Source organism: Conger conger, chromosome 2 (genome assembly GCF_963514075.1).
Source record: "Conger conger chromosome 2, fConCon1.1, whole genome shotgun sequence".
Lineage (NCBI taxonomy): Eukaryota > Metazoa > Chordata > Actinopteri > Anguilliformes > Congridae > Conger > Conger conger.
In genome coordinates this window covers 80,165,536-80,188,035 of record NC_083761.1, presented here as the reverse complement: position 1 = coordinate 80,188,035, position 22,500 = coordinate 80,165,536, and the positions used below count along the sequence as shown (strand labels likewise).

Sequence of the window (22,500 nt, the reverse complement as noted above, 5' to 3'; positions counted from 1 at the left end):
GGGGTACACTGGAGTGACTCTGCAGTTTTCCAAAAAAATATCCCCCTCCCTCCCCATAATCATTTCCATGCGTTTGCAGCATTCCCCAGGTGTTTAATGCGTGTCACCCCTGCCTGTCTGCCTGGCTCTCTGTCTGTCTAACACCCATATCAGCAGCAAGGTGCCCCGCTAACGCTAATGCTAATGCTAAAGCTACCGCTAACGCTAATGCTAACTGGTGCTTGGATCAAGACCAGGACCTCTTTGATTAGATTTAGCCAGGGCTGGGAATGCTTAGCACGCGGCTTTAAGTTAGCTTGAAGCCGCTAATGCGGAGGAGAGAGCCGGGCATCCCCTGGGAGAGGGAAAGAGAAAAATTACGTTGTGTACCTTAGCCACAAGGCTACAGGGACCCACTTTATATCCATTTTTTCAACTGCCCCCCCTCCCCCTCCCCCTGCTGTGGGAGGATTTCTCCATCTCCTCCCGCAGCAATCTCAATTTAATTCAGTTCAATTCAACTCTATTTGCGTAGTGCTTTTCAGTCTCAAAGACTCTTTACAGTGGTAAAAACCAGACCTGAACCCCCAAAACGTTAGCAATTGAGGTGAAAAACTGTCGTAAGAAAGACGCAAATCTCCTCAGAAATACCCCAACTTCTACATCCTGGTACCCTGTACGCTCCCAGAACTAAAGGTACATTCTTTTAGGAACAAATTTCCCTGTGCCCAGAAAAATACAATAATGTTCCTCGGGTACTAAAAACGACCTTTTACAAGCAAAGCACCTTTTCGTAACACCCCTACTAAGAGTGTACCCCATCGTTCTGCCCTGTCCTGGTCTCCTGTGACCTCTCACCCGGTTCTCCCTGACCGTCCCGCACAACCGACGCATGTGATTTCCCCACTGAGATGAATACCCATGATTCCCCGGTAGCTTACTGAAGCCCCAGGGGGTGATGGGGCCTGTAGTCCTTTCAGTCCTGTAGTCCTGTAGTCCGTCCGGCCAATCAGAGCTCAGCTGCGATCGCCTGGTGGGACCTGCTTATTCCTCGGAAACGCTCTTCGCTCTTCTCCTCCGTCTTTGACCCGTTTGTGCGGTGACCCGTTTACCCGAGCGATCGTCCGCGGCTGAGGGGAGCCGGGCGTTCCGCGGCCACGGGGGCGCGAGGCGGGCCGAGGTAAACGGGTCCCTAGTTCATGAGTCTTGTTCGCTCAGCCCTAGTTCTTCAGGAGGAAAGGCCAGCTGGATGTGCCCCCATGGCGCGACTTGCCCCCGTTTTTGGCCAATCGACATCGTGCACACTCTCAGAAATACACCGACCGTGGAGGTACTTTTTTGTAGGATCAGATTTCCCAAATGCACCCTGAGAGTGCAGTATATGTTCTCTTTGGGTACAAACGAGTATGTTTTCCAAGCAAAAAAAAGGTACACTCACCGAGAACTTTATTAGGAACATTTTTACTTCATTACACCTATTTATTCATGTCGTTATCTAATCAGCCAATTTTGAGGCAGCAGAGCAATGCATACAATCATGTAGATACGAGTCAGGAGCTTCAGTTAATGTTCAACCATCAGAATGGGGAAGAATGTGATGTGCCTTTTTCTGCGCTTTTCAAACGTTTATTTCTGAGATTACGACGTCTTGAGTGTAGCACCGTAGCTCCAACCTGCTGCTGCCATAAGAGCAATGATTTACTGTTTCCAGGACGTCCGGGGGAGAACAGTAGGGGTTCCTTGTGGTTTTTTGGGCCCTGTGACCCTGTCCATCGAAACTGAAATGGACCGATCCATAGTGATCATAAGTATAGGGGCGGGGCAGTGACACCCCTCCAGTCGCCCCGAGGACTAACGCCTGGTAACGGGTGGCAGTCTAACAGAGAATGAACCATTTAAAAAACCCCATTGCCCCCCACCCCCCTCTTTCCATTAGTTTGCTGACACCTCACCTCTCAATATTACCCACGAAGTATTGGGGCGGCCTGTAGCCTAGTGGTTAAGGTACACGTCATGGATACATGACCGGGACCCGCAAGGTCAGTGGTTCTATCCCCGGTGTAGCCAGAATAGGATCCGCACAGCCGTTGGGCCCTTGAGCAAAGCCCTTAACCCTGCATTGCTCCAGGGGAGGATTGTCTCCCGCCTAGTCTAATCAACTGTAAGCCGCTTTGTGTAAAAGCGTCAGCGTGAGGTAATGAGCTTGGGAGGGTACGCGAGTCGTCTCGCCTCCGTTTCTTACCTCTTCATTTGATTTTGCGCAATTACAATAAAGAGAAGAAATAATTGGCACAAAGTGCTTAATTTACAATTTAAAAAAATTCTTTTTGGGCTTACTCATGTGACGGATGCTGATTGAGTTAGGGCACTCCTGGCATTCCTCTCGCCCGCGGTCAGAGAAGGCCTCATTGTCAGGCGGTTAAGTGCTGCGTGCTGACGCCGTTCAGCTGACGGCGCTGCGCTTAACCTCGTCCTGCCCGTCGCTCAGACTGGACCCTCACACCTGGGGCGTACCTCGGCCCCCCAACCCAGAACTTCCAGACCTTCCAGAGACCCTCCAACCCAGCCCCCCAACCCATCCCCCCGGTGACCCACCCCCCAGCCCAGCCTCCCAACCCAGAACTTCCAGACCTTCCAGAGACCCTCCAACCCAGCCCCCCAACCCAGCCCCCCAACCCAGCCCCCCAACTCAGCCCCCCAACCTAGAACTTCCAGACCTTCCAGAGACCAGAGAATTCCAAAGTAACAGTAGGAAGTATCCTAGTCTTTATATATTACAGCTAACCAATCAATTGTCATATAACATCACATTGTCTCTCTTAACCCGCCTTAATATTTTCTGTCACTCCATGATAGCTGAGCTGTCTTAACCTTTCGCCTATATAATGATGCAGGCAAATTGGGCTGGTGACCACTAACTCAAAACATTTCTCTGCACAGACACATATTGCTTGGACTGCATCACTCAGTCAAAACAGGCCGTATCCAATGCCATGGTTTTTAAACACCTGATTAAGTGTTCTCTGCACTTTCATTAAACAAACTGTACTTTGCAGCTCAATGTGTTTTAACAGACACACAGTTCTAATTGCTCAAGATGACTGACTTATTCATTTTAACATAATTAATAACGGTTCTTCAAACGTTATGGCTTATCATTGTAGTACTAAACAGCATTTGAAATATTGTATATAGATATATAGTAACATTTAGGAAAGGGTATTTTTGCACATGATTCTGAAAGTATTTAAATCAAACTTCATCATTCCTGGTTTTCAATAAGTGATCAAACTTCAACACTCCCCGACCCAGCTCCCCAACCCATCCCCCCGGTGACCCAGCCGTCCAACCCAGCCCTCCAACTCAGCCCCCCAACCCAGACCTCCAACCCAGACCTCCAACCCAGCCCTCCAACTCAGCCCCCCAACCCAGACCTCCAACCCAGACCTCCAACCCAGCCCTCCAACTCAGCCCCCCAACCCAGACCTCCAACCCAGACCTCCAACCCAGACCTCCAACCCAGTCCTCCAACCCAGTCCTCCAACCCAGTCCTCCAACCCAGTCCTCCAACCCAGCCCCCCAACCCATCCCTACGGTGACCCAGCCCCCCAACCCAGCCACCTGGTATGTGTGTTTTTGTGTGTGTGTGTGTGTGTGTGTGTGTGTGTGAGAGAGAATGACATTCCTGAAATATGCCATAGCCATTAATTGGCATGGTGTGTCTATGCAGATGCACACAGAACGCTTTTGGTTTTAGTTTTCCCTCGGTGATCAAAGGCAGGAGTGCGGCTTTGAAGGGCCGTGTTTCAGCTTGAATAGCAGCCCGGTAGCGGTTCGCTGGCCTTGCCCCGGCACACATCCTGTGAGGCGGACAGGAGGTCCTGCAGGCCATTGCCTGGCGGAGCTGATGCTCCGGCTTTACTTTGATTCCACAATTTTTCAGAGGTGAAAAAAAAAATAAAAATAAAAAATCCAGTTCAGAAAGTCATCTCCAGTTTTTTTTTTTTTTATTTTTTTTTATTTTTTTTTTTTTTGTTCCAATCGCTCGGATTTGCTAAGTAGCGCGAGTCTTCAGCCGGGAGGTAGAACGAATTTGTGAAATTAGCTGGAGTTCATGGGTGGGAAAAAAAAAACTCCTAGCAGGACTTTTACTTTCCGACGAGACTTTCCACATTTTTACTGCGATATAAAAGCAGAAGGGCAGTCGAGCCACGAGGTGTGATCTGTGGGCTATCGTCACCTCACAAGGTTTGGGGACATTTTTGCGCTGAAAAGTCCGTGAAACACCGCCTAGGCCTTCAGCCAAGAAACCCTGCTTCCTTTGGTTGAACAGTGAATGTTTTCTAGCCGATTTGGACTTAACCATCCATAAAAAAATGAGCCAAATTGGGGTTTATTTTTATCTGAATGTCTCGCGACCTAGTTTTTCCCACACCTCCAGACACATCTAGATTCTGCCTTTTGCTTCCTGAGGAGGACTGCTTAAAAGATTATTGAAACGTCGTTGTGTGCCCATATTTTCCCTATTCCCTACTTCATGTGTGCACCCCGTAACTGCTGCTTGCAGCGACATTTGAATTTGAATTTGAATTTGAATTTGAACCGTTGTTATGGGATGCTGCAGGCCGTCGGTTGTCCGTCTGGTCTGGGAGTCTCTGGTCCCAACTAACACATCCTTAAACCTTCATCACTTCCCTCCGCATTATTTAGGCCTCGTGCCCTCGAGAGCGTCGCGACTCTACGTGACTTGGGTAGATTTGATTAGACATTTGATTGGAATCAGCTGTGTGTAGCTTTTCCCTGTCATGGGCATAGCAGTATCCATAGCAACAGTCACGCCGTTGTCGCAGCGGTGATGAAAGCAGTAAAATCAGTAATCGGTATTTTATTTTTAGTCATAGTACATTTCAGTTTTAGTTATTGCAGCAGCAGCAGCAGCAGTGACAGTTGTTGCAGTTGTCTTCGTCGTTCGTAGCAGTAGTCGTTGCAGTTATCATTGTCACAGTAATGTTTTTAGGCCGGAGTGATCAGTAGTTGTCGTAACGGCTGTTATCACAGTTGTAGTCCTGGCAGTGGTGATCGGTAGTGAGTAGTAGTGTTTGTAGTGGTTGCATTTGTCATAGTTATTGGTAGCAGTCGTCGTAGTAGTCGCGGTGATGGTGGTAACCACAGGAGTGGCGGCGCTGGTAGTTTCAAGAGCAGTGTTTGACGGTCAGTGTTTGCGTGTGACACATTTTACACAGCTTTTTGAAAGGAGAAACTTGAGGATTTCTACTGGGACAGTGAGCAGGTGATGACTGAGTATTTTTGCAATGTGTACCGGTGTAGATATGGTGCGTAGCTAGATGTATCTCAATTCATTAAACATTCCCATGATCCTTTACCCGCCCCCCCTTCTCTCAGCCCCTTCTCTCTCTCGCTCTCTCGTGCTCTTGCGCTCTCTGTCGGTCTCTCTCTCTCTCTCTCTCCCTCCCTCTCTCTGTCGCTCTCTGTCTCTCTCTCTTTTGCTCTCTCTCTCTCTCTCTCTGTCGCTCTGTCTCTCTCTCACTCTGTCGCTCTGTCTCTCTCTGTCTCTCTCTGTCTCTCTCTCTCTCTCTCTGTCTCTCTGTCTCTCTGCGTCTCTGCCTCTCTCTCTCTCTGCCTCTCTCTCTCTCTCTGTAGCTCTGACTCTGTCTCTGTCTCTGTCTCTGTCTCTCCCTCTCTGTCTCTCTCTCTGTCTCTCTGCCTCTCTCGCTCGCTCGCTCATACGTCCATACGTTAGTTTGATGTCTAACAAAGCGACACATTGGCAATTATGCGGTCCGCGTACAAAATGGGAGCGTTCGAAAAGGACAGCTTTGGAGAGAGGGGGATAAAATGTTAGCAGATATGTAACCTTTATGGATTCTCATTAAGTAGAAATAAATGTTACTGATGTTTCTCCCCCCCCCCCCCCCCATAAGCACTAGCATGTAATATATTTAGGATCTAAATGTCAGACCAGATTGTTCCTTCTTCCCCTAGGGATTTTCTTTTGTTATTTATTCGGTTAATTGTTTTTTCCCCCCATTTCCTTTTCCTGAATAACTGAAACCAAGCCAGCCACCCAGTGAGCCCCTCCCAAAAAAATAAATGCAACCAGACCATCTGTTCTTGAACAACAAACTGCTTTTATTGTGATTTTTCCATTTTTCTTCTTCTCTCTTTTGCCTGATTAAAGGCCATTACAGCCCACTCTCTACCCAAAACAGTGGTTGTCTGTTGAGACCGCAAACCTGTGCAGCGAAGGACGGTATGTTTGCTGTTGAATTTAAGATTTTAAATTAACATTACATTTAGTTCAGCACCAATTACTTTTTAATATAACTGGATGCGATTCACATTACATTACATTATTGCCATTTGGCAGACGCTCTTATCCAGAGCGACGTACAGCAAAGTGCAAAGTGCATACCCATAACCAGGGATAAGTGCGCTGAAAGACCCTAGAGGGAAGTACAGTTTCAAGTGCTAAGAGTACAACAAAGATAAGGACTAGGGCCTATTATATATATATAAATTGATCTATATATTATAGATGAGGAGCAATTTTACTTTATTACACAATCATGTAGATATGGGTTTGGAGCTTCAGTTAATGTTCACATCAACCATCAATATGGGGAAAGTTTTTTTTTATCTATGTGACTTGATAATGATTGTTGGTGGCAGACAGGGTGGTTTGAGTATCTCAGAAACTGCTGATCTCCTGGGATTTTAACGCACACTAGTCTCTAGAGTTTGCAAAGAATTGTGCAAAAAAGCAAAAATAAAATCCAGTGAGCAGCAGTTCTGCAGACAGGAACGCCAGAAACGAGGTCAGAGGAGAATGGCCAGACTGGTCAAAGCTGACAGGAAGGTGACAGTAACACACATAACCACACATGACAACAGTGGTATGCAGAAGAGCATATTTGAACACACAACACATCATAACTGTAAGTGGATAGACTACAGCAGTAGAAATCTAAGTGTTCACTGAGTGTATATTCAAGAAGTAACCATGAATCCGCAGCGCTTTGAGAGTTACTATACTGTGCTGTACAACGCGGCTCTTTCTAGAAAGTTCTCAGAGGCCAAGTGGGCCACCACATCCTTCACCTCTAATCTGTTTGAGATGCAGGGGATTGTGGTACACCTCGTTTCTCACTCTCCCCAAACAGATGCCAAAGATAATTTCCGTCAAAACTGGAAAAGCGGTTGTGAAGTCCTGGCGGGGCTTCTGCGATAAACGTCGAGCTCTCCGCGCTTTGCACAGTAAAACATCACGCTTTGGGAGCTACTGCCGTGTGCCTTCCTTCTGAAATTTCAGTGAAAAGTTCTTCAAGGACACCTCAGGCGGTCAGGCGGTCCTCCAAGAAGATGACATCATCTCTGACAGCTTTTAGCACCGAGCGGTGATGTCATGGGACCCTGTCTTCAAGCTTTCAAATCGCTTGAGTTGGGGCGGCCTGTAGCGTAGTGGTTCAGGTGCATAACTGGGACCCGCAAGGTCGGTGGTTCGATCCCCCGGTGTAGCCACAATAAGATCCGCACAGCCGTTGGGCCCTTGAGCAAGGCCCTTAACCCTGCATTGCTCCGGGGAAGGATTGTCTCCTGCTTAGTCGAATCAACTGTACGTCGTTCTGGATAAGAGCGTCTGCTAAATGCCAATAATGTAATGTAATGTAATGCAATGTTCTCTGTACTTGCACAGTAAAATCACGGTTTGGGCGCTACAGAAGTGTGCCTTCCGTCCGATCAAAGCACAGCTTGGCTCCCGCCAACGGGATCCAGAACGGGGGGGAAATTGACTGATTGTGTTTCTGTGAGCCCACTCCCTGAGAATAGGCCCCCCGACTACTGGAGCCCGGTTCCTTCCAAGCTTTCTCCCTCCGTGGAGTCTTCTAGGGAGGCTTCGTCCCTGCCAATGTTGCCTCTGGCTCTGTCGGGGGTTCAGGCCAGGGTGAACCTTGTGGTGTATCGTGATAAATCCTTTATGAAATATCCTATGCTGTATATATAATAGAATTTGATTTGCCTGGTAGTGGCTTGCGGGCGGCACAACCGGCCGGCCCCCTGAATGCCGGTGATGGAGAGAGAGGATGAGCTGGCACATCTCTTTCCCATCCCCACAGAGCCGCTTCCATTACATGACATTATTGGCATTTGGCAGACGCTCTTATCCAGAACGACGTACAGTTGATGAGACTAAGCAGGAGACAATCCTCCCCTGGAGCAATGCTGGGTTAGGGGCCTTGCTCAAGGGCCCAACGGCTGTGCGGATCTTATTGTGGCTACACTGGGATTAGAACCACCGACCTTGCGGGTCCCAGTCATGTACCTTAACCACTACGCTGCAGGCCGCCGCTACAGGTTCCCATCCTGTGGAGCGGGGAGTGCTCAGGTAATGGCCGCCCTTGTTAGGCGTCGTCGGGCGCATGGGGGCGACATGGCTCAGGCAGTAAGAGCAGTCGTCTGGCAGTCGGAGGGTTGCCGGTTCGATCCCCCGCCCGGGCAGTGTTGAAGTGTCCCTGAGCAAGACACCTAACCCCCAAATGCTCCTGACGAGCTGGTCGGGGCCTTGCATGGCAGCCAATCGCCGTCGGTGTGTGAGTGTGTGTATGAATGGGTGAATGGAGAAGCATCAAATTGTACAGCGCTTTGGATAAAGGCGCTATTTAAATGCCTGCCAATTACACCACCTCGCCTAGACTGGACGGTGCAGGGACACATCGCTGACTCCTGGTCATTCGTTACGGGAAGCTCTCTGGCGGACTCTGTGTTATTAGCGCGCCGGCCGAAGCTCTCGGGGCCGTTCCCACAAATCACGGGTCTGCCGCAGTCAGCGCGGCTCCTTTACGACCGCGAGGGAGCCCGGAGCGCGGGGAGAGGTGGTCGGATGTGCCTCGGTCCAGATAACTGCTCGGAGACCGACTCCGAAACGGAGGCGGTGTGAATTTTAAACACTTGAGATCTCGTGGGGACGGGTTTGCAGGGTCAGCACTGAGATGGAGGGGGGGTGTCTAAAATGGTGGCCTGAGAGAGAGCTGCAAGGCCTTCTGCTTTTCACTCTGACTCTGCCCTTAATTGATCCAATTAATGCCCTTGATTTAGACCGTTTACCTTGCCTGGTTGCTAGGCTCTGAATTTATTGTGATCGTAAGAACCTGCAGCTCTCCAGGACCTGGTTTTAAAAGTAAGCATTGTCGGGCAGCTGTGTGTTTTTTTTTGTATTTTCAGGAATCAAAAGCATTTGTAGAGGAAAGTAGATGAATATTTTGCCTTTCCCTTCTCATCCTTCAGGAACAATAAACGGATGGAATTTTTTTTTGCGAGGTCTGCAGTATTCATTCTCTTTTGAGGGTTTTGTAATTGAAGCTTTCTCTTGTAGGAATCCCCTAGTTTGTTTTATGGCTTAATAACAGTGTGGCCTAGTTAACTGGAGTGAGTATATGCATGTCGTCTCAGTTCTGTTAAAGCGGGTCTAATTTCCCGTTCTGGCGTTTGAAATACAGATTTGTAATATATTTTTTTGTTGTGTAACGTTGCGGTAAGAGAGGAACTCGATCTCCTCAGACACGGCTGAGCGAGGCTTTGGGGTCGAGCGTGATGTATGGGGCACGTCGGCCGACGGCACCAGAGCGTCGATGTTGGGGCGCGCGTGTCCCCTTCCCCCCGATCGTAACTCTGACCCCGCCATCGAACGTGCGTCACCGGAGTGCACGCTGAGTCAAACCCGCACGTGTCACGCAACTTCAAATCAAATCCTGTTTGTGTCGCACGCTGATTCAGAACCTGTTTGTTTCGCACGCTAATTCAAAACCCATGTGTGTCACACACTAAGAAATCAGGAGACGAGGACAGATTCCGGCTGTTTTTATGTTTTTTTTTTTTTTTTTGTGATCAACAAACGGCAGTGAAACGGGCCTGAAGTTTCCCGGAGGGCCTGTAGTCTCCGGTTGAACCTTGCATCGTGGCAATGTTTATAACGGTCACAGTCTACGCGTTTTTAGGAAGAACAGTTTATCCTCTTCTCGTTTTTCCTTGTATCCTCCTCTGCTGGGCATCGCTGAGGGTTTTAGGGTTTTCCATGGAAAGCATGTTTGCCTGCGTAAAAACGGAAGGGATTTGCGAGCAGTACAAAATCCCCCCCTCCTTTTTTCATTCTTTCTCCCTCTCCTTTTATCTTCATCCAACTGTATTTTTCTCCCCAATTCTTCTCTTTCTCTTCTGATTTCCCTTTCTCACCCTCTCCCTCTTTCTCTGGTACTGCCTGGACCTCACCCATCCGGCCATTTTGGGTTATTTTCTGTTTGAGTACATGTACTGTGTACACGTGCGTGTGTGTGTGCGTGTGTGTGTGCGTGTGTGTGTGCGTGTGTGTGTGTGTGTGTGTGTGTGTGTGTGTGCATGCATGCGTGCAAGTATGTGTATGTACACATGTGTGCGCATGTGTGTATGTGTGTATGCGTGTGTGTGTGTGTGTTTTCAGCTGTTTCTTTATGGACCCCTTCCTGGAGGATTCTGGAGTAATTTCTTGCCGAATTTGATGAATGAGCTCCTGGCGAGGGTCAGCACTCCAGACGTCTCCTGCTCACGGTGACCTTTGACCTTCATGTGGAAGGGCTTTATCAGCCCCAGACTTGCGCTGTTTTACCCAGCGCCATCAGTCAGAGTCAGAGGCTGTGTCTGCCTCTGGTGGGAATGGGAGAGGGTAACATTAAATTGGGGTGCTGAGGGTTTTGGCGAAGGAAGAGATGCAACTGGACAAGGGGAGGAGGAGGAGGAGGAGGAGGAGGAGGGTTTGGTAGCCTCAACCATGTTTTTACTCAAACGTGTGAAATGGCAGTTGGAGGATTATGGGAAGGAGAGAGAAAGAGGGAGAGCGAGTGAGTGAGAGAGAGAGAAAGAGAGGGAGAGAAAGAGGGAGAGGGAGAGAGAGAGAGAGAGAGAGAGAGAGAGAGAGAGAGAGAGAGAGAGAGGTAGTGTGAGAGAGAGAGAGAGAGAGAGAATGGGAGAGAAAGAGAGAGAGAAAGAGGGAGAGGGAGAGAGAGAAAGAGTGAGAGAGAGAAAGAGTGAGATAGAGAGAGAGAGAGAGAAAGGGAGAGAGAGAGAGAGAGAGAGAGAGAAAGAGAGAGAGAAAGAGAGAGAGAGAGAGAGAGAGAGAGAGAGAGAGAGAGAGAGACTGTGCATATTAGTGCCTTCAGCCATGTGAGCACACTGGTATTCTCTGTGCATGATCTGTCAGGTGCTTCACTGGGCATTCTCTTCACATCCTGCTGCTGTTGCCAGGGTGGGGAGTCGCTGACTGACACACATTCATTTTTTCACATCCTCCTGAGCCCCAGGGAAAGAAGTTTCCGTTTTTAAATCTTCCCACACAATGCAAGTTTCTCGGTTGAATGACAAAAAAGTTGTTGCAGTGGAAGTATTTTCTCAGAAATATTAGTTATTTAATTTTTTATTCAATCTACCCTTGTAGTGTAGATTTCCGCGCAGTTACGGAATATACGGTTCTCGAGATCAAGACCGGAGACTCAAGTTCCCTATAGGAGACGGAAAGGAATTGCCATGTCTTGGGAAGATATGCTGCCAATGCGCACACATATAGACTTGGGGAGATACACACCTCCAAGCTCTTTTGTCTCAACTGAAAATTATCCAGCAGGCTGTTTGCTGATGGTATGTTCACGGCACCAACACGTAGTCATGGATGAGTGTTAATACCGCTAATTAGCCTCAGAGTGGGGGGTGGGGGAGGGTGGGGGGGGGGCGTTGCCAGGGGAACCATGGAACACCTGGTCTCAGGCTACTCAAGAGGTACCTTTCCATATCCTTGCTGGTTAGGGTAGCTTGCGCGTTAACGGGGCCTGGAGCTTCATCTTAAAGGCAGCCCCAGTTGTTCTACTTATTAGAAAGTAATGAATACATTCGTTCGTTAATAATTATAAGGCCCGGTTTGCGTACATCTCGTCCTGGGAGGGGGAGGGGGGGCAGTGTGTTGAAGTATCGAATGGACGAGTGCCCGTAGTCTCAGGTCCAGTTGTCATGACGATGGGCGTAGTGTGGATGGATGGTGAGAAAGCACTGTCGGGGCTATGAGACGGCTCTTCTCGTTAACCGCGCCAGTCGCAGCCAGTGTGTGGACGGAGCCGTGGTCTGGTGCTGAATTCAGACTGTGCTGACGGTGGTGTTTCTAATTTTGGGAGTAATGGGGGGCGGGGCGCCTGAAAAACTGCAGCATCATGCGATGGACTGAGAGGGAAAACGGCACACTAAGCCTGAAAGTCCCCTGCTGCTGATTAGCTGAAGTTGTCGTAGTTCTGAGCGGCAGAGCTGTAAGGTTCCGCCCCTTCTTTTACCGACCGCAGAAGAGAAGAACTGGTCCCTGGCCTCATCCATATTTCAAGTGTTGCTCGAGTTCTCGCTCGAACTGTCGTGTTTTCTATCCGTTTTCTCCCCCCCCTCTCTCTCTCTCTCTCTCTCTCTCTCTCTCTCTCCTGTCCGTTTGTTCCCCCTTTAAATGTGAGGTCTTTGGCGAAGTATGATTCACAATAACGGAACAGCTGACGAAAAAAGACAAATCTGAAAAATCGTATCCGTTTCTCCGGTTTTTAAACGGGGAAACGAAGCAGAACCGTCTTTGGGCTTGCAGTCCCGGCGGATTTAAAAACCCTGCGAAGATCTGTCAGGGTGCGGTTAAGAAGAGTTGACAACTTTACTGCGAGTCTATTTTTGACCGAGGTGGGGAGAATTCATTATCTCCATGTGCTTTATGAATATTCATCTTCTCCGGAGGAAGGACGATTGCGTCGGTCGTGTACGAGTAAGGGACTGAGCACGGAGGGGCGGCCTGTAGCATAGTGGTTAAGGTAAAGGACTGGGACCCGCAAGGTCGGTGGTTCTAATCCCGCTGTAGCTACAATAAGATCCGGACAGCCATTGGGCCCTTGAGCAAGGCCCTTAACCCTGCATTGCTCCAGGGGAGGATTGTGTCCTGCTTAGTCTAATCAACTGTACGTCGCTCTGGATAAGATACCCCGGGCGATTAACACGACAACGCACACTGCCGTTGAACCCTGGGGCGCAACGCTTAAAGGTACAATAGGTAATTTCGGACTTCTAACGGTCAAGAGAGGAATAGCAGTAACAAGCACCTTCAACCCACAACACTGTTTATCCCTCCCCCCCTTCTCTGTGAACGCGCTGACGTTGAAACGCTATTGGCTGTGGCCGTTAGAACTAATTTTCAACCAATGAGCTTGAATTCTTGTACAGTTATACAGTGTTTTTGGTACAGAGTGTCGGGCCGTCAGCTGCGTATTTTGAAACCCGAATTTAAGGACTATAAACACAGGCAGAGGGTGAGTCAACATGTCAGTGAGCCTTTTCCAATGATAGGAAGGGATTTACGATGGTCTTGTAACAATGTTTTAACACAAAAATCTTACATGTTGTACCTTTAACTTGAATGTGCTTCGGTAAACATCGTGTTAAACGTACAGCGTCTAGAAAATGTAAAATGTAAGCGTCCGCATGTGAGGCAAATAAATATTATTAATAATAGTAACTGGGTGGCACAGTGGGTAGCACTGCCGCCTCACAGCAAGGAGGTCCTGGGTTCGAATCCCGCCGTGTACTCCGGTTTCCTCCCGCAGTCCAAAGACATGCATGTTAGGCTGATTGGAGAGTCTAAATTGCCCATAGGTATGAGTGTGTGAGTGAATGGTGTGTGTGCCCTGCGATGGACTGGCGACCTGTCCAGGGTGTATTCCTGCCTTTCGCCTAATGTATGCTGGGATAGGCTCCAGCCCCCCCTGCGACCCTGTTCAGGATAAGCGGGTTAGGATAATTGCGGCCGTGTCGGGGAAGGGAGAGAAAGGCGGACATTAACGGCGGTTTGTTGTGTCCTTTCTCCTGCAGCGTCGCGGTGGGCGTCGGTTTCTACGGAAACAGCGAGACCAACGACGGCGTGTATCAGCTGACCTACTCCCTGTACAACGCCAATCACACGCTGGGAGGCGTGGACAGCCTGGTACGTAACTACGACGACAGGGGTGCAGCGCCCCAATGCTGGAGAAATATGTGTCCTCCGCGCGTCTCCTTCTCCTATCTGGAAGTATGGGACGAATGGTAAATGGTAAATGTTTGGCATTTTATGTAGCGCCTTTATCCAAAGCGCTGTACAACTGATGCTTCTCATTCACCCATTCATACACGCACTCACGCACCGACGGCGATTGGCTGCCATGCAAGGCCCCGACCAGCTCGTCAGGAGCATTTGGAGGTTAGGTGTTAGGCTCAGGGACACTTCGACACAGGCTCAGGGACACTTCGACACAGCCCGGGCGGGGGATCGAGCCGGCAACCCTCCGACTGCCAGACGACTCCTCTTTCAGCCCCGTCTCCTTGTCGCCCCCGACGAGGAGACGTGAGGAGACGTGAGGAGACGTGAGGAGACGAGGAGACGAGGAGTGCATTTTTGGAGTATTGGGACGCCCCGCATGTTCGTCCCTCCGCTGCTGTTGGGCCAGCTGAGGCGGGACAGGAGGCCCACCCAGCGCTCAGAGGGGGAGGCCATCTTAAGTGCTCTTTATTTTCATTTCAGCGTTCTTTATTGGTGTTAATTTCCGCTAATGAATTAATTCACACAGCCACTAGAGAAAGTCCCTAGTCTGACAAAGCATATGAATGGGACGTTTGGAGGACATCTTGATGGGCGGCACACACACACACACACACACACACATACGTGCACACACACACACAGGCCCCAGCCCTGCCCTGTCCTGTGCTATCTTCACGGAGTGTTATTTATGCTTTATTTATATTCATCTATGTGAAATGCCCCATTTCACTGCCATTAGCATCTCTGCCGTGGCCTTGTTGAGAGACCGGCACACGCACACAGCAGGAATGTAAGCAAATACATTTCGACATCCTGCCGTTAGCGCAATCTTCTAGGGCCATGTTGCTGTTTCAACATACACTACTATGACAGACCCTTGTGACCAGACCTGGGTCAAAATCATAATTGTTTCGGATTCAAATACTTTTCTGTGGAAGATTACTCTTACCTGGTGCCAACCAAGAGCACCAGAACTGGAATTTGCACTTTGAGGGTATTTCATAGCTTCCAGCACACCAGACAAGTTCACCCTGCTGAAAATAACAGCTCAAGCTAGGTTTTGACACAGCTGCTAGCTGGTTGTCCGCTTCAACCAGGTCTATACTCGACATGGTTTGACCAGCTCAAGCTGTGTTTTGAAACAGCTGGTCGCTGGTTGATCAGTTCAGACCAGCTCCATACTCAACATGGTTTGACCAGCTCAAGCGATGTTTTGAAACAGCTGGTAGCTGGCATTTCAAACCAGGGCAGTAAAATGTAGAAAGGTATTTAGGATATGTGTAGGGAATTGTGTTCCTCAGTCTCAAGTGATTGCCGCTGAGGGTGCCCGGAGGTGTGTCTGGGAGAAAGGGCTGAGCACTGTCATAATTATGACAGTAACTCTCCTGATGTGGTGTGTGTCTAACCGCAGGGGTAGGAGTGAGGAGGTTCATTAGCACGGCTACGCTAACGCTTCTCCACAGGGGAACCGTTCATCAGTCCGCTCTGCATCTAACTCTTCTGCGTCTTTCTCTTTTTACATAAATAATATGTTATTTAGCTGACACTTTTATGCAAAGTTGATTAAGCTAAGCAGGGGACAATCCCCCCGCTGGATCAATGTGGGGTTAAGGGCCTTGCTGAAGGACCCAATAGCTGTGCAGATCTTATCTGGGCTACACCGGGGCTTGAACCACAAACCTTCCAGGTCCCAGTCATGTACCTTAGCCACTAGGCTACAGGCTGTCCCAGTCATGTACCTTAGCCACTAGGCTACAGGCTGTCTCAGTCATGTACCTTAGCCACTAAGCTACAGGCTGTCCCAGTCATGTACCTTAGCCACTAGGCTACAGGCTGCCCCAGTCATGTACCTTAGCCACTAGACTACAGGCTGTCCCAGTCATGTACCTTAGCCACTAGGCTACAGGCTGTCCCAGTCATGTACCTTAGCCACTAGGCTACAGGCCGCCCCAGTCATGTACCTTAGCCACTAGGCTACAGGCTCACACACACACACACACACACACACACACACACACACGCACTGACGGCAGCAGGCAGACAGTACTGTAGATCTGGGATTAAATCTGCAGTTGTATTAATGGAGATTAAAGCAGCAGCTTCCCCTGAACCCCCTCACCCCACTCAGAACTGACACGAGCTCCCTCTCTGTCTCACTCTTTCTCTGTCTCCCTCCATCCCTCTCTTTCTCTCTCCCTCCCTCCCTCCCTGTCTCTCTGTCTCACACTCTTTCTCCCTGTCTCCCTCCCTCACTCTCGCCCTCTCTCCCTCCCTCTCGGTCTCCCACTTTTTCTCCCTCACTTCTCCCTCCCCCTCTGTCCCCCTCTCTCTCCCTCTCCTCTCTCCCTCTCTCCCTCTCTCTCTCTATCTCTCTCTCTTTCTCTCCCTCTCCCTCTCCCCCTCTCTCTCCCTCTCCCCTCTCCCTCTCTCTCTATCTCTCTCTCCCTCTCCCTCTCTCTCTCTATCTCTCTCTTTCTCTCTCTCCTCTCTCCCCCCCCCTCTCTCTCTCTCTCTCTCTCTCTCCTCTCCCTCTCCCTCTCCCTCTCCCTCTCCCTCTCCCTCTCCCTCTCGCTCTCTCGCTCTCTCGCTCTTTCTCTCCCTCTCTCTCTCTCTCTCTCTCTCTCTCCCCCTCCCCCTCTCTCTCCCACAAAATGAAATAATGAGATGGAGCCAAAAATACCGGAGTGACCCACTAAGGTACGACTCCAGTGCACTGTTAGTCCTGAAAGTCATCTCTGTCGCTGAGTCACAGCTATTTTCAGTCGCGATGACACATTTCTGTCTTTCGGGTGTGACGTCAAAGCGGGGTCCTGACTCGCTGGGGCCCTGAAAGGTCCCATGACCCTCATCGATAAGAGGAGGGGACTTTTATCTGGCCCACCGTTTTTTTTTTTGTTTTTCTTTCTTTTACCTCCCACCTGCGTGTTTGTACCGTGCTGGTTTTTGGGGTTTCAAGCCCAGTCAATTTCAGTTTCAGAGTGACATATTTTTCTATACATATTGCCAAAGCTTTATAAAATAATAATACAATTATAACAATAATGTTTACCAGGCTTTCTCAATCTCTCTGTTTTTGCAAAGCGCATCTCTGTGATGACCTCTCTGTAAAAGCACCACGCAGATAACATTTAGTTTTAAAAATCCTTCCTTTTCCCTTTGAAAATAAAACACCGGCTTGGCCATTTAGCCGTGTGAGAGAATGAAGGGCTGGAGGCTTCTAGCCACCGCCGCGCTAAGAGGACAGAAAGATGATGCTGGCTGGCCCCAAAAATGGGTCACTGGCTGCTGGAAACGGGCCAGAGCAGCGTAAATCTCAGACTGCAGTTTCTAGTCCTGACCCCCAGCATGCGACACTTACAGTGCATGCGTATATCTTCTATATCTCTAATATATCTATTTATTTATGAATGTTATTAATCATTATGGAAGCCATTTATGTTCTTTATGCGCTGGATCTAAATGCAAAGCATAATGAGCAGTTAATTGGCATGAAATGCAGTGGAGCGATATTGCAAAAGATGACAAACATTAACAGCCACTGATGTGTAAAAAAATAATTTAGTCTCATACTGACGCAATGATAATATCATGAAATGATTGATCTTTTTTCCCCACCCATCGACTGACATTAATGTTTGTGCTTTAGCCATTGCGTGTGGGTTGCGGAGCGTTTGAAATGCATGAAGCGGTACTCTTAATTAGTGTGCGAATGACAAACAGGAACAGGAAGAATATCAGCCGTGGCGTTTATCGTTTCGAGCGGGGTTTCTTTTTTTTTTTGGGCGAAAGAGCACACAGGAAGTGACACGTACACCGCGCAAAGCAGCCTGGTGCCGAGGTGCATGCTGGGATAGGCCCTCCAGTGGCACAACGGCGCGCTCCCCGTTGTGAGCGCGCGGCTACGTCTCCGATTATCCGTGACCGACAAAGGCCTTTTTGAGGCGGGCAAGCCCGGGGCCGCCCGATTGGCCCAGGCCGGAGGGTGTCGCCGCGGAAACAATGGCCACCTTCGGCTTCTGCCCCACACAGGTGCCCGGGCGTGAGAAATTGATGAGGTCCAAAGAGGCTACATCTGTTCAGGCACCGCAGCCTATTCAGAAGCTTTCTTTGATGATTATTTATTTATTTTTATTTTTTTTGTTGCTGTGGGGTTTTTTTTATGGATGTTGTGAGCGTTCGTTTTTTTTTTTTTTTTCGGCTGAAGCCACTCCTTTTGTCGCACACGATACCTCCCCCCCCTCCCCCATTCCCCTCATCACCCACCCCCCCCCCCTCCCCGCACTCCTAACTCCTCCAGTCATGATTTAAATTAGCAATCAGGCTCACGCTGGGGAAGCGCAGATTTTGGGCTCCAGACGTGGGGGCTGCGGCCCTCTCCGAGCGCCCCTCTCTGCTGAATGTGATTTCCCGTGAGGCAGGCCAGACACAAAGGAAAGAGAAAACCACAATAGCCGTTCGGGAGCGCTCTCCTATTGTGTGATCTGAGCGGAAGTCCCTTTCCAGCCATTAATATGCAGCTGAAAATACCTCCTTTCTCCTGGCTCCCCCTTTGCCGAGTGGAAGTGAACGTTTTTTTTTTTTTTTTTTGGTTGGCGGTATTTGCGCTCTCTTGCGCGGATCGGTCGGGAGGAACCGATCCACAGCGCTTCTCCCCGTGTCATTATGAACACCTCGCTCTGAGCCGTAGTCCGATACGCGCGCTGAACCCTATCCGAACCGGAGAAGAGACGGGGTGGTGACAGCACACGGGGGAACCTTTTACCCCCTACTTCCTGTTCGGGTCATGTGACCGGGAGGAAGATAAATCTTTCGGGAGATAAATCTTTCTTTTTTTTTTTATATACAGTACTGTGCAAAAGTCTTAGGCAGCTGTATAACATTCTGTACAGATAAGATTCTTTCAGAAATAAGTCAATGAAAGGTCCTAAATAAACATACTATACATTTTTCATTATATTTGAGTAATTTGGCGGAATAGTTAAAAACTGAATCAATTCAATATTTTTTGTGAACACCGCATCACTTCTCCGAGATATAGAACTGCAGGACAGCGTTGGCTAAGACAATCAGCAGGGAGGTTGTTCCAAGCATGTTGGAGAACTTGCCGCAGTTCTTCTGCAGACTTTGGTTGGCTCTTGCTTCTGATATCAGACAGCCTTGATCAAGTTTTTATGTAAATGCCTCTATACCCTCTTGTCTAGGGTGCCTAAGACTTCTGCACAGTACTGTATATATGGATTTTTGAGGAAAGCCCTTCTGCCAGTGTCTCGTGATTAACATTGTTTGGATAGAACCGTGTATGGAAAAAAATAGGTTATGATTTTGAATGAACGCTGGGCCAAGGCGAGAATTTGCTGGATGTTTACTGTTCTCACAAATTTCTGGCTGCTTCTTTGCTCCTTCCTCTCCATGCGGCTTACAGTTGATTAGACTAAGCAGGAGACAATCCTCCTCTGGAGCAATGCAGGGTTAAGGGCCTTGCTCAAGGGCCCAACAGCTGTGCGGATCTTATTGTGGCTACACCGGGATTAGAACCACCGACCTTGCGGGTCCCAGTCCCTTGCGTGTGCCTTCTCCCCTTTACCCTCTGCCTTCACCCCTTTACCCTCTCGACTCATTCAGGAATCCCTCTGACAAAAACAAACATCATATTCTGCAATTTAGAAAACAAGCAGCGAGCCTGTGTGTGAGATCTTCTAGATCTTAACACAATTTCTATGACCTCTTATTAACAAGCTGAAAAAACCCCACTATTTTTACATTTCAAGATTATAAAGGCAGCGCTGATTCTTGGGGGGGCGGGGTTGGGGGGTGGGGGCAGGGTGGGGCCCCTGTGTTCAATTTCATGCTTGAAATCACACATTCACATTTAATTGAAGCCATTCTGTCATTCTACCTCTCTCCCTCTCACTCTCCCTCCCCCCCCCCCTCTCTCTCTCGCTCTCTCTCTCTCTCTTTAATGAGCTGGGAGCCCTTTTATGTGCTCTCATGTAAAAATGTATATCCCAAGAGGCTACAGGTGCATATGGACAGACATAAACACTGTCGCTGTTGCCAATAGAAAAGGAACGTCTATGTACATGACCGTAAGGAATGGGGAAAAGTGGCTTTTTGGCGTAAGGACGGTCAAAAAGAATCTTATTCAATATGGAATTCCATGTTCCAGAAGAACCACCACATTGGGCGACATTGGCTCAGGCAGTAAGAGCAGTTGTCTGGCAGTCGGAGGGTTGCCGGTTCGATTCCCACCCAGGGTATGTCGAAGTGTCCCTGAGCAAGACACCTAACCCCCAAATGCTCCTGATGAGCTGGTTGGCGCCTTGCATGGCAGCCAATCGCTGTTGGTGTGTGAGTGTGTGTACGAATTTGTGAATGAGAAGCAGCAATTGTACAGCGCTTTGGATAACTATGACCCTAAGATCAGCGGGCCTGATCTATGGACAGCAGTGCGGATGGATCTCTCCGCCCTGTTCCTCCTGCCGGCTCGGGCTGATAACATTCCCGGGATCTGGCCCTGGATAAGCCGCTTCCCAGCACTGATTCCATCTGCTGGATATGAGCAGTGAAATCTGGAAATCCCCTCATAAATCTCCGCTCCGGGACCAATAAAACACCGGTGGGACTGTGCCGCCTGTGGAGAAATATCACTTATTACTCCTTCTCTCTATCCCTCTCTCTCTCTCTCTCTCCCTCCATCTCCCTCTCTCTCCCTCTCTCTCTCTCTCTCTCTCTCTCCCTCCATCTCCCTCTCTCTCCCTCCCTCTCCCTCGAATTCAAAATGCTTTATTGCCATTAAATATACTTGTAAATATTGCCAAAGCATATACACCAAAATGTTGAAATGCATTGGAATATGACTGTAAATTAAACAGGATAATTACTCTGATAAAGCCTAGTAGTTGTAGTTGTGGTTACCACAGTAACCACAACTACAACTACTAGGCTTTATCAGAGTAATAATAATAATAACAATAATAGCAATATTTTGGTGGTCAACCAGTGTCAGGCAGGCAAAGATTTTTTTAGAGAATTTAGGATCCTAAGTTAAGAAAATTTTCCACAATTTAGAAGAAAGGACGTCTCTGTTTCCACCTCTCCTGTCTTGCAGTGACCACATAGACGTTCCTTTTTTGGTAACCGTGGATTCCAGTGTCTGCCTTTTTTCAATTGCATGTGGTCACTAAGCCTGTACTTTTTCTCTCCCTCTCTCTCTGTCCCTCTCTCTCTCTCTCTCTCTCCCTCTCCAACAACTGTCAGAACGGGGGGGGCGGGGGAGGGGCTTTGTTAAATTAAATAATAGTAATGAACGCCAATAACCATAAAAAACAGCAATGGTAAGCTACTTTCTATTGTCCTCGGGACACTGTGATGGTGGAGTTGCCTGGTCACCGTTTCCCAGGCGATTGCCCCTCCCCCCAGTGAGACTGACGTTCTGCTTCAGTCATCTGCTTTTGTGATTTCTTTGGATTGAGGGACAGATATTTCGACACTTTTCTTTCAATCCTGTTTACTTTCCACGGTGTCGGAGAGAGAGAGAGCGCGCGTCCCGGTCTCACAGGGAGCAATCACAGCCCTTCTCTGGGGCTGAATGGCCGCGCTCCATAATGGCTATAAAAGGGCCTTCAGTGGCTCAGACCCGGCCCTCCTTCTTACTCATGCAGGGCGGCGGAGGAGGTTAGAGCAGGGTAGCGCCGTGAATGCAAAGCAGCCTCGCTGTGGTGAAGGTGGCTGCTGCGTCCCCTTCTGTCCGCTAATTAGGCAGTACCTGGAGCCCCGTCGACAGAGCGCCGGGCTGCCAACACTCACACTGTACCGTCAACAGAGCGCTAACACTCGCACTGTACGGTCAACGGAGCGCTAACACTCACACTGTACGGTCAACGGAGCGCTAACACTCACACTGTACTGTCAACAGAGCGCTAACACTCGCACTGTACCGTCAACAGAGCGCTAACACTCACACTGTACCGTCAAGAGAGCGCTAACACTCACACTGTACCGTCAACAGAGCGCTAACACTCGCACTGTACCGTCAACAGAGCGCTAACACTCGCACTGTACGGTCAACAGTGCGCTAACACTCGCACTGTACGGTCAACAGTGCGCTAAAACACTCGCACTGTACTGTAAACAGTGCGCTAACACTCGCACTGTACCGTCAACAGAGCGCTAACACTCACACTGTATTGTCAACAGAGCGCTAACACTCGCACTGTACCGTCAACAGAGCGCTAACACTCGCACTGTACGGTCAACAGTGCGCTAAAACACTCGCACTGTACTGTAAACAGTGCGCTAACACTCGCACTGTACCGTCAACAGAGCGCTAACACTCACACTGTACCGTCAACAGAGCGCTAACACTCGCACTGTACCGTCAACAGAGCGCTAAC

General features: G+C 49.1%; 1 protein-coding gene across 1 annotated transcript in view; it reads left to right on the top strand.

Annotated features, from left to right (window-relative positions):
* The window catches only part of ttyh2 (tweety family member 2), a 92,243-nt gene that overhangs the window by 35,155 nt on the left and 34,588 nt on the right, over positions 1–22,500 (top strand). The window contains exon 3 of the mRNA XM_061231234.1: positions 13,903–14,014. Within this exon, the coding sequence (XP_061087218.1) occupies positions 13,903–14,014 (112 nt within the window). The remainder of the gene's footprint in view (positions 1–13,902; positions 14,015–22,500) is intronic.